The sequence below is a fragment of the Alosa pseudoharengus genome, unplaced genomic scaffold, assembly GCF_046254945.1.
Source record: "Alosa pseudoharengus isolate Yale_2024_CS ecotype anadromous, Long Island Sound unplaced genomic scaffold, YU_APseudo_1.1 YU_APseudo_1.1_scf_19, whole genome shotgun sequence".
Classification (NCBI taxonomy): Eukaryota; Metazoa; Chordata; class Actinopteri; order Clupeiformes; family Clupeidae; genus Alosa; species Alosa pseudoharengus.
In genome coordinates this window covers 6,220,112-6,233,466 of record NW_027468657.1, presented here as the reverse complement: position 1 = coordinate 6,233,466, position 13,355 = coordinate 6,220,112, and the positions used below count along the sequence as shown (strand labels likewise).

At 44.5% G+C, this 13,355-nt stretch overlaps 1 protein-coding gene across 3 annotated transcripts in view; it reads right to left on the bottom strand.

Moving 5' to 3' along the window:
• The window catches only part of mindy2 (MINDY lysine 48 deubiquitinase 2), a 38,237-nt gene extending 28,538 nt beyond the window's left edge, over positions 1-9,699 (bottom strand). For all 3 annotated transcript variants that reach the window (XM_076291553.1, XM_076291552.1, XM_076291551.1), the window contains exons 1-2: positions 8,678-9,699; positions 6,815-6,872 (exon numbers count right to left, since the gene is read on the bottom strand). In XM_076291553.1, the coding sequence (XP_076147668.1) occupies positions 6,815-6,872; positions 8,678-9,610 (991 nt within the window). In that variant the 5' untranslated portion in view covers positions 9,611-9,699. The remainder of the gene's footprint in view (positions 1-6,814; positions 6,873-8,677) is intronic.
• Between the last annotated feature and the right edge of the window lie 3,656 nt (positions 9,700-13,355).

Below are 13,355 nucleotides of genomic sequence, written 5' to 3'. Positions count from 1 at the left end.
TCTGAGTGTGTTCTCTATGTGTGTGTGTGGGGTCTGAGTGTGTTCTCTATGTGTGTGTGTGTGTGTGTGTGTGTGTGTATGTGTGTGCGCTCCATGGCCCAGTCTTCTGTATTCCCAGTGCCAGGCCTCTCTACTGGGTTGTGGTCTGGCCTGCATTCACTAGCTCACTATGGCCACTTCCCTCCCTCCTGCCCTCTCTTCCTCTCTCCCTCCCTCCTTACCTCCCTCCCTCCTTACCTCCCTCTCTCTTTCCCTCCTTCCCTCTCTCTCTCTCTCCTTCCCTCTCTCTCTCTCCCTCTTTCCCTGTCTCTCTCTCTCTCCTTCCTCTCTCTCTCTCTCTTTCTCTCCCTCCCTCCTTCCCTCTCTCTCTCCCTTCTTCTTTCTCTCTCTCTCCCTCCCTCCTTCCCTCCCTCTCTCTACCCAGGCAGGAAGTAAAAGAGAGAGAAGAGGGGAAAGCCTCCTCCAGTTCCCCTCCACGCCACCACTGGCCCTCTGTCCCTCTATATGTGTGTGTGTGTGTGTGTGTGTGTGTGTGTGTGTGTGTGTGTGTGTGTGTGTGTGTGTGTGTGTGTGTGTGTGTTGTGGCCACTATGCCTGTACTACCAGAAGCACTTTTAACATAAATGGAGGGCTCTCTATATGTGTGTGTGTGTGTGTGTGTGTGTGTGTGTGTGTGTGTGTGTGTGTGTGTGTGTGTGTGTGTGTGTGAGGGCTCACTCCCTGGAAGTACAGCATCAGCTCTCTCCCTCAAAAACACACACACACACACACACACACTTTACAGCATAAGTGCATGGGATAAGTCGACTCACTCTACAGCAACCATCCCTACACACACCCACAAACACACAGACACACACACACACCTACATGTGAGCATCTTCCGAGACCGGACGCTTCAACCCACTAACACATCAAACACACACAGACATAGAAGATAACGTTAGTAACGCGGGCGAGTGCACACACACACACACACACACACACACACACACACACACACACACACACACACACACACACACACACACACACAAGTAAAGGTCACCTGTCTCATTACTTCCCATCAGCTCTGATTTATTCAGCCTCCACACACACACACACACTTACTCTGCTTCAAACTTGCTGTGTTATATATATGTGTGTGTGTGTGTGTGTGTGTCAGAGTAGGTAAGTGTATACAGTCCTTGACAGATGTTTTGGAAGTATATTCTACAGCAAGTTCTGTGATTACTCAAAAGATCTGCTCTGCTGCTGAGAACAATCTGTGTGTGTGTGTGTGTGTGTGTGTGTGTGTGTTTGTGCCTGCGTGTGTGCGTGCAATAACACACACACACACACACACACACACACACACACTTAGCATAATGAATTGAATAGCACAGCGTTATGTGGGCTAGTAGCTGGTTGGCTTGCACCCCCAGAGCCACAGTCCTAATACGCCTGTCTTGCCGCTCGGCAGCCATCTTAGCCTCTGGTCAGTTATTTCAGGCCAACAACACCAGGCTCCTCTCTGAATGACTGTAGCTCGACAAAGGAGGGTCACTCACTCACACAAACACACACAGGAGTGTCCAAATGATTTGCAGTCCAGCAGCTCATTGCTGGTAACATTTCTGAGTGAAGCCCCCTTGGGCTCTCTCTATCACACACACACACACACACACACACACACACACACACACACACACACACACACACACACACACACACACACACACACACACACACACACACACACACACACACACACACACACAATGCATCTCCAGAGCTAATCTATGATTCATAATAATAATTGAATCATGATGGGATTGATTTGTTCTGAAGCACATGAATGTCTTATTCATAAACTCAGAGAAAGATCCCAATAGACTACCAAAGAGCTGTGTCTGTGTGTGTGTGTGTGCTTGCTCGTGTGCGTGTGTGTGTGTGCGTGACGTTACACACGCAAGCACATAGTGCCATGATACTAACCATACACACACAAACCCAATCTGTGGTGATAGTCAGAAGGATGTTTGTGACGTTTTCAGCTGTATACAGCTTCCTTGTGGTCTGTGACCCACACACATACTGTCATAAATATATATTTATTAGTCTTATCAGTACACATACTGTCATAAATATATATTTATTAGTCTTATCAGTACACATACTGTCATAAATATATACGTATTAGTTTTATTAGTACACATACTGTCATAAATATATATTTATTAGTCTTATCAGTACACATACTGTCATAAATATATACGTATTAGTTTTATTAGTACACATACTGTCATAAATATATATTTATTAGTCTTATCAGTACACATACTGTCATAAATATATACGTATTAGTTTTATTAGTACACATACTGTCATAAATATATATTTATTAGTCTTATCAGTACACATACTGTCATAAATATATACGTATTAGTTTTATTAGTACACATACTGTCATAAATATATATTTAAGTCTTATTAGTAGGACGTATACTATCTATTCGCTTTGGACAAAAGTGTCTGCCAAATCCCATAGCCATAGTCATAGCCATATACATAATAATAACCATAACCATAGCCATAGCCATAACCATAGCCATATACATAGTCATAACCATAACCATAGCCATAGCCATATACATAGTCATAACCATAACCATAACCATAGCCATAGCCATAACCATAGCCATATACATAGTCATAGCCATAACCATAACCATAGCCATAACCATAACCATAGCCATAGCCATAACCATAACCATAGCCATAACCATAGCCATAACCATAACCATAGCCATATACATAGTCATAACCATAACCATAGCCATAGCCATAACCATAGCCATATACATAATAATAACCATAACCATAGCCATAGCCATAACCATAGCCATATACATAGTCATAACCATAACCATAGCCATAGCCATAACCATAGCCATATACATAGTCATAGCCATAACCATAACCATAGCCATAGCCATAACCATAACCATAGCCATAACCATAGCCATAACCATAACCATAGCCATATACATAGTCATAGCCATAACCATAACCATAGCCATAACCATAGTCATAGCCATAACCATAACCATAGCCATAACCATACCAAGTATCTACTGAAGTCTTATTGCAAGTTGTATACTTAAGCCCAGCAGTGGTTCACATTAAGTGCACACAGCACCCTACCGTCAGTAGTCACAGCACTGTCAGTAATCAAACTGTGAGCACATTTCCACGTAACTGCATATTATTCCCCTGAAGTGCATAACGTTGTATGTTATTACTTTAACCCCAATCCAATGCATGTTGTAAGACTATGCACTGGTATGAAATCTACACTATACTTATCAATTAATTACATATTAATTACATAGTTTGCAAAATACTTGAAATACTCCTGAAAGAGTACCACACACACAATCCATCAGCAGCATACATATTTGGGGGCCGTCTTAGGTTGTGTGTGTGTGAGAGTGTGTGTTCCATGGAAGAGCCATCAGCATATTTCCATCTGTGTCTGAGCAAAGGGTGGGGGCTGAGAGGACCCACTGTTGCTGTGCTCACAGTGAAGCCCTGCCTGCATTCAGATATCAACTGTCAAACAAGTGTGTGTATCTGTGTCTGTGTGTGAGTGTGTGAGTGTGAGTGTGAATCAGAGAAAGAGAGAGAGACAGTTTGTGTAAGTGTGTGTGTGTGTGTGTGTGTGTGTGTGTGTATGAGAGAGAGAGTTTGTGGTGTGTGCGTGCATGTGTGTGTGTGTTTGTGTGTGTGTTTGTGTGTGTGGGTGTGTGTGTGTGTGGGGGTGTGTGTGTGAGGTGGGATGGGGCACATGCCAGTGAAGGCCCTGAGTGCTCTCTGGTTTCCCTGACGTTAGCAGAGGGCGGCCCGTGGGGATTCCCCCCAAGCAGAGCCGACTCTCGGCACACACCTGACCACTTGGCCCTACTCAACACACACACACACACACACACACACATACACACACACACACACACACACACACACACACACACACACACACACACACACACACACACACACACACACACACACCAGCCATGTTGTTTACGTCCCTGTTTTCTCCCAAACATGCTTCAGACGGCAGTAGTATTCTTTTTTAATGTGGCTACACAGATACAGTAGACTCCACTACACAGCGCAAGTCTAGAGTACCACTAGCCCAACATGACGCAGCCCACTCCACAGGAAAACAAGCCTCAGCCTTCCTGAGCCTGTTGTGGGCCAACAGCTGGAGCCAATGCTATGTAGCTAGAACTAGAGAGGAGCACTGGCTAGTGCTGTAAGCATGGGAACATCAGGCGGTATGGGGTGCGTCCTCACATACTTGGGATGCTGTGTGAGAGACCTCAATCAAGCTGACCTATGGACTAGTCAGCATCGCTGCCTACAGTCCCATGACTATATAGCAGCTATGCACACACACACGCACACACACACACACACACACTTTTCATATTATTCTACAGTTCTTAGTCATAGAATGTATCAAAGTAATTCAGAATTTCTGTGAAAGTTTCAATTAGACTGCTACTCTTCACAGACCTATCGATCACAGATCAACAACTGTGAATATCTCACACAGCCCAAGACCAAGCTTGATGTTTTTCAGCGATTCAGAAATGTCTAAAATATACACAATGTAACTCTCTGATGTCCAGACAGGTTTGAGTGAGTTGATGTTGTCTCTAAGAACACATTGATGGACTCTGGATGGATTCTGAATCTCTCAAATCTCTCCACAGATGTGACAGGCAGCTCCATGTTTGACTAAATAGACCTTCGGCCACATGTGGTTTCTGACACTGGCGTTCGGCTCAAACGCTGGACTGACAACTTCCATATTGGTGTTGCAAACTAAGCCCATGCATTTCTATGGAGGATTCTTTGAGTGCTGTGTCTCCTCATTAGAAAGTCTCTGCTGTAACTCAGTCGCTGCCAATTCAGAGCCCCCGGTCAGGACTACTCGGAGCTCAGAGCCCCCGGTCAGGACTACTCGGAGCTCAGAGTCCTGGTCAGGACTACTCGGAGCTCAGAGCCCCTGGTCACGACTACTCGGAGCTCAGAGTCCTTGGTCAGGTTTACTCGGAGCTCAGAGCCCCTGGTCAGGTTTACTCGGAGCTCAGAGCCCCTGGTCACGACTACTCAGAGCTCAGAGCCCCTGGTCAGGTTTACTCGGAGCTCAGAACGCCCGGTCAGGACTACTTAGAGCTCAGAGCGCCCGGTCAGGACTACTCAGTGCTCAGAGCGTCCGGTCAGGACTACTCGGAGCTCAGAGCGCCCGGTCAGGACTACTCGGTGCTCAGAGTCGGGCTTTGTGGTCTCGTGATTTAAAACCCTCACCAAGTCTGTTACAACGCAAGAGGCTGACAAACACCAGAAACATCAGCTGCAGCTCCAGCTTTCAGCTACCATCAACCATCCATCAAAAGCATATGTTAGGGTGGAGTGTGAGAGTGTGTGTGTGTGGATGATTGCGCAGAGATATTTTTGCTAGCAGAGAGGTTCACAGACATTCCTAGCGTCTCATTAGGGTTAGGTAAACCCTCTCCGCACACACACACACACACACACACACACACACATTAGGGCTATGTAGTTTCTCCTCAGCTTGTCTTCTGCTATTTTCTTCAGCACACAGAGTTAAATTTACCAGCCTGGGCCCAAACTAGCAATTTCTGACATGGACTACCAGGCAATTACACAGAGGCCCAAACACAGGCCCAGGTCTGAGGGGCCTACACCCACATTCAGACGTGGTTCAACATCTGGCTGGTGAACTCCACTTAAAGGTGCAGCGGCTAGTTTCTGATTAAACAAAATCAAAGCTCCTCAACGCCTACATTACTGCAGCAAATCTCAGCAGGCCGCTTTCCTCACATTCCTATGCATTCTATGAATCTAGCCTACATTCTGAGAACTCTCAGTTTCTTGCACTTGATATATGTTTGTTTGTTCCAGAGGATGAGGGGGAAGGATGCTCTCGACATCATTCCGCTGTTTATTTTCTGACAACAAACACACTGCACACTCTGTGGGACAGGAGAGTTGGTCTACGACATGTGATGACTAAACCTGGTGCAATTCATAACCTGCTAGCTCTGAGGAAAACTGTGTGTGTGTGTGTGTGTGTGTGTGTGTGTGTATGTGTGTGTTGTAAGAAAGAGTGCCTCTGTGTGTATATGTGTGTGTGAGAGAGAGAGTGTAAACGTGAGTGTGTGTTCAATTTGAGTGAGGTGAAGTGGACAGCCAGGCTTCAGGTTGTTTGAGAGACATGAGAGAGAGAAACATCTGCTGCCGGAGGCCCATGTTCCCCTTACAGCATGCTGTCCAAACATTTCAGCCCAGCCAGATCTCAAGCACACACACACACACACACACACAAACACACACACACACACACCAGCTCACCTCCAACACACACTATCCCCACCTCAATCACACACACACACACACACACACACACACCTCATCTCACCTCACCTCCAACACACATGCTCCCCACCGTACACATACACACACTCTCCACCCACCTCACCCCTGACACATCGGCACAGAGCTGCAAGGGAACACACACACAGACACACACACACACACACACCCCAGTCCACCCTGTGCTGGCTGTGGTGTGAGGTGCGAGTGGTGCTGGACTTTATCAGGACACGACCTTCAACACAGCAGCCAGACGGGGGAGCTCAGGGCCTTCAGACCTGCTTCAGCACACACACACACACACACACACACACACACACACACAACACACACACAACACACACACACACACACACACACTCACCAAGATACTCCATCAGCTGCTCGGCCGTGATGATCTCCATCATTGGAGGCATCTTCACCTGCACAGAAGGAGAATGACCAAAAAACTCAAAAGGAGAGAAACCATGAGAGACACACACTACTCATGCACTACTCATGCACTACAATGCTGAACTGCAGCACTTTCCACTACTCATGCACTACTCATGCACTACAATGCTGAACTGCAGCACTTTCCACTACTCATGCACTACTCATGCACTACTCATGCACTACAGTGCTGAACTGCAGCACTTTCCACTACTCATGCACTACAGTGCTGAACTGCAGCACTTTTCACTACTCATGCACTACAGTGCTGAACTGCAGCACTTTCTGTTTAATCACAGGGTTTGGATCCTACTGTAGGTAGCCAACCAATGAGCTTGCTGATGTTACATGTCTTCCACAACGTGTGTGTTTAGTGACCTTAGAACTTCAGCTATAGGAGCACACACACACACACAGATCTGACAGGTGCATGCACAGACTGGTGACTTAGAAAAGTGTGCATGCATGCATGCATGTGTGTGTGTGTGCCGTTATGTCGTACACACACTGGAGCTGAAGTCAGTTCGCCCACAAACACAACAACTAAACACAATAACATAAGATACACACGCAGATAGATTATTTTCTAACTCCAAAAACACACACGTACATACACACGTGTACGCAGTACGCACACACACACACACAGGCTGTTCATAATTTGTGTTCAATATGGCTGACACCCAGATGGTGTTCGCTTTCAGAGAGACTATCAAAGGACTAAACAGACACACACACACACACACACACACACACAACCTCACTTCAGGTTGAAGAGAGGAGATACACTGAAAGCACATGCACACACACACACATTATTTTCTCTCTCTTTCATACACACACACACCAATCAAATACACGCTTTATTATGCAAATAGGGCTCACAGCTGAACCATCATGTGACTTGGTTGAGATACTCAGCAAACTCCTCTGAGGGCTTCATACCTGTTCAACATCAGCTGACAGGCCTGGGTACACTGCCTACCCACAAATTACATTCTGGGGCCTCTTAAAATCACTTTGCTTAAACAAACAACACATGATGAGTTCACCAAGTGCCACCAGGAGCAGCAGGGAGGGAAACACAACACAGCTGCGCTGTCAGAACCCACACTCCTCGTGACGGACGATCCAGCGGAGCCCTCACTGCCACAGGTCACAGTGAGAGGTCAGTGGGCGTCTCCCTCGCAATCTCATCTCTCTGTCGCCCTGTCTCACGACTGCTGCCAACGCCTCAGAGGGCCCTAGGGCTTAGAGTGGCCTCTTGCATGCTAGTAATGCCATTGGTCACCACGACCTGCCCAGGAGTGAGGACTGACCACAGGACACCTACACACTTTACAGCGCAGCGCAGGTTTTGCTATGAGAGCAAATGTGGCAGGTCACATCCGCTCTCATAGCAAGACCTGCGCTGAAGTGAGATCACTGAGTGCACAGTTGTCCTACACAGTCAGGATTAGACAGGGTAGCTCTGAAACTCATGTATGCCAACATGGCTCGCTGGTTAAGTGGGCTACTACACCATGCCACAGGCAGGCTAGTGCATCCATGGGAGGCACATCTGATCTATGGACACTGGACAGCGACACAATAGAGCGGGGTTAGCGGGTCTATGCTAACTGTGACTGACTGACCTAAGATTAAACGTTCAGGAAAAGGGATGAGTGACTAAACGAACAAGGATGGGCTACACTTTCTGTGGTACACAACTGACTCAGAACAAACATGTCCACTGTGGAATATTAGATGAAGTGTGAGGTTGTCAGATGGGCTACAACATCATCTTACTATTTACCTTCCATGCCAACAGGAGAACGTTCATGATGGCCAAGAGCGGACAAGGGCCGTTCTCGTTCTGGGTTATGATCGGAGTGTTTTCCTCTTTCCATTTTATCCACTTGATGTGATAAATAGACTGGCCGGCGCTTCGGTCCTTGGTGACGGGCAGCTTGGCTCCGTCCGGGCCGTACTCGTTCTGCAGGGCGAGGGCAAGACTTTTGTCTTCCAAACCTTCGCTGGTGGGCTCAGAACTTGGACAGGAGTTTAGATTTGAGAACGATTCCAGCGAGTCGAGGCTCCGGGATTCACCTGCGATGCTGTGGTCACTCCCACTCGGTGCACCCTCGGAAACGGCCGCTCGCTCGGAGGAAACCGAGACCCCCGCTCTAGCATTCCCCTCTTTAGTGTTTTCCGGAGCCAGCTGAGTGGGCTTTGACAGCTTGGCCTGTTCCACCGACACACCTTCCGACACGGCGGGCTGAGTGGGCATAATCCTAGCCGCTGGCGCTTCCATCGCTGGAGGCTCACCCTTCGCTGGCTTGTTTACTAACTTTGAGGTGGCAGCCTGGTCATTTCCCGTAGCCGAGGGCGGGTTGTGCTCCATCCCGTTAATCAGCTGGTCCTTCGGCTCGGATGTTAAGGTTTCCGACAAACCACTCGGGTGTGCGTTCCCGTCCTGAAGCGAACGCGAGTCAGTCATTTCTGACACGATATCTGATTTCTCTGTGGTCGAGATGGCGTTAGCATGGCTAACAATTGTAGTACTACTACTGGCGTTAGAACTAACGTTACTACTATCCGAAGTACTGAGCGACGGGTCTTTCTTTTTGCAGGCATCTATGTTTCCTTTTACCCCTCCGACGGCCGTTATGTCCCCCGTCTCACCGGGCAGAGTCGTGAACAAAGAGCTCCCCCCTACATCCCGATGAAGGTTTGCATTTTTCTCCATTTTGAGTTACACATCGACGACTGCTTTTAGCAAGATTGCAGCTTCGGTCTGTGCTCCAACGACGCCATGACATCCCTGCTCATGTGACGTCACTGGGCAAGAAACGCCTATTCCACAGGCCATGGAAAAATAAAATAAAATACAACTGTTTGCATTAATACGAATAAGCTCTAAAAATAGTAATAGGCAGACATAGAATTATTCTCCAGAGCCTGACAAAGTTGGTAAAATTATAAATGCCACTCATTACCATCTTATAATGAGAAAATCAATATCGTAATGGGGGGATGAGGTGTGTGTGTGTGTGTGTGTGTGTGTGTGTGTGTGGGGGGGGGGTGGTGGTGGGGGGAGTTATATCTCACAACACAATTTAGTTGAATTTCATTGAACACAATTTAAACAATTAATGATGATATAATAATGATTAATGATGGTTGAACATTTACTGTAGCATACGCTATTATGTTTCATATGACAACAACATATCTAAGCCATAGCCTAACTATTTAGGTTTATCCCTTTGTTCCTTTAATTAAAGCGTCCTGTGATCGTGTATTTTTTTTATTATTACCACCGTAATTTAGTACATCTATATGTAGGCTACATCATTTGTCTACAATTTGTCTACGGACGGATTTCTCTTCACAAAAAACAGCCTAGTGATTATTCCAGCAACACTGCGTTTTCAATGCCTGAATCGATGTAGTTCCGCTACTAACCACATGAGGGCGAGCGTCACACAAGAAACACAGAGCTGTTACCTAAATTCAAAGAAAAACATCTGTAGTTTTTTGCAAATTCAGTGAATATCTGCTTTTATTTTTTGGTTTTACATGCATGCATTGAAAACTAATTTCACCTTGACAGGTGGTAAAATATCTCTCCAGAGCTGTCTGTCTGTTTTTTTGCATTGCATTTTTGCAGCCACAGGGCACAATCTGTTGTTGCACCACTATATTATAATGCAGCTTCCTACTGCTCGCTTCACGTCAGGGAAACCGTCCCACACACCTAATAATGGCCTTAATGTAAGATGATCATAGTCTATTATTTCAGCATAGCACACACACACACCACCACCAGCGTAGATACTCTCTACACTACACCAGAAAAAAGTGTTAACTTGACACAGTTAAAAACTGCACAATCTGCTGTTGTGTAATTTCCCAACTAGAAGTAAAAGCAGAGCAGTCGTTAAGTCATGTCATGCAGGTAATTGTGGTAAATTTCACTGATAGGGAAAAGTGCAGAGGCCGTAGCAGAAAGTGAGGACAGGACTACACTGTAAAAAATATCTACTTGGTTCTACTTAAAATCATAAGTTAAGCAGCTGCCTCAAAATTTCAAGTACAAACAAAATGGATTAATTAATTGTTTTAACTCATTATTTTGAGTCTTGTTAAGCTTTGAATTGCCTTCTGTGAGTCTACATGACTGTCCAATTATTGTTGTTTCAACTTATCTATGCAAGTTCAAAATAAAGTGAACTTAGTAATGAGCATTCTGTTCACTTATCCCCATTAGTGGGTTCAACCTTGTAATTTCAATTAAATAATGTCTTTAAATTAGCTTATCAAGTTAAGATTATCTAAAATAATGTCTTGTTTTCACTTAACTATAATCATAAAAACATACAAATTTGAGTACAAATTATTTTTTTATTAAAACCAATGTTGAGCCAAAATAAGCTACACATAAACACTTATGAACAGTACAGCAGTAGTGTCCCACTCGGAGTGTTTGCCTGCATGAACATTACACACATTGGAGCAATCATCTAAAAAAACAAATCAATACTTTTTTGATACAAAAGTCTGCTTTGAGGGAATCTTCATCACTACCCTCTAAAGGAACTTGAAGGAATACTTCATGGCTTGTGGATATTCAAGGTTAACAGTTCCTACAGTACACAAAGTCAGTGCGTTGCAGTGCTGGAGACGCATCCCACTCACTATACATGGGCTCACGTCATCCGTTGCCGAACTGAATTGTGGGTCCGTTGCACCCGGCCAATCAAGCCAATCGTCTGAGCCTATCAGTACACTCTAAAAAATGCTGGGTTGAAAACAACCCAAACTTTTCAACCCAGCCGCTGAGTAAAATGGGGTCCAACACAGCATTGGGTTATCTTAACCAAGCAAATTGGGTTACTAAATTCAACCCAACAACTGGGTTGAAATTTAACCAATATGTTGGGTTATGTTGACACAACTGTTTAGTTAAAGTTACGTAATGTTTGGGTTATGTAACCAAATCCCCAAAAACTACTGGTTGATTTTTAAAATACTCTGCTTGTACAAACGTTTAGCCATAAGCTATATGGTTCGCATTAGCTGCTAGATGTAATGCAAACTAACACTGCAGGGTAATTCTATGATACTTTTCTTGTCCTTGGAAGAAATAAGAAAAACTAAAACATATTTACTACTTTTTTGTTTTTGGTGGTGGAAATGACATTGCCCTAAAAACACAGTTTATTTGCTTCATAGAAGGCCTACTAAAGAATCTAGTAGAAAAAAACATCATAATTACATGGCAAGGACGCATTTTTTTGGTTTTAAATCTTAATGCTTTTAAATCTTAAATTTGTCTATGTATGTCATTATGTCATCTCCACCACACTTTGTCATTTCTATCACAACACATATTTTAAGTTAAACATGTAAAAATAATACAACATGCATTGCTGGAAAATTAATACATTTAATATTTTGGCTGATATGTGTGATATTTAATAAAATACATTTGGAACAGTAGATGTTCTTTTTGCTTGAAAACACACATTTTGTTGTGTTTTGGAAATGTGTGATTGGGCAGTCGTGGCCTACTGGTTAGGGCTTTGGACTTGTAACCGGAGGGTTGCTGGTTCGAACCCCGACCAGTAGGAATGGCTGAAGTGCCCTTGAGCAAGGCACCTAACCCCTCCCTGCTCCCCGAGCGTGGCTGTAGCAGGCAGCTCACTGCATCGGGATCAGGGTTGGGTCAGATTACTTTGAAATGTAATCCATTACTGACTACAAATTACATGCCAATTTTTGTAATCAGTAACGTAATCAGGATTACCAAAAACATGTAACGTAATCTGATTACTTTAGGATTACTTTTAGATTACTTCAATAAATATGTCCCTTAAGTAAAAGACACCACCACTGATTTGATGAAAGAATTCTCATTCTATTTTTCTGTTTATTATTTCATTACATCTAAGAAATCTCTTTGCTCTGAGTAAAATGAACTGATCTTTTCTTCCAAAAATCTTAATGTAGCCCCTTGTTTTAGTGTTACCATTTACTTTGAGGTCACCAGGTCCCATTGTCTGAAAAACACCCAAAACTAATACATTTCTATAGCTATTCTCCACTTTGGGGGTGGTATTTTGGTGGTTGAAATTTTCCCCATACCAAAATTGATCACTTAGTCATCATGGATGTGATCATGGATCACTATTCTCCAAACATGCACAACTCCGCTTAACCTTTATAAGGGCACACCTGGACAATGAATTTAGCTTTCGCTGGATTTTTTTGACCCAGGACATGGCCTGAGATTGATTGACACCATGTCCATTTCAATTGTGGGGGTGAGAAAATGATCCCTTTGGGATGTTTTTCAACCAGGGGGACCTGGTGACTTTCTCAAAGTAAACGGTAACACTAAAACAAGAGGCTACATTAAGATTAGGAGGAAAAGATCAGGCAGTGTGCCGAGAGACCTGCCCCAATAGTAAATAAGTTAGTAAGTAAGT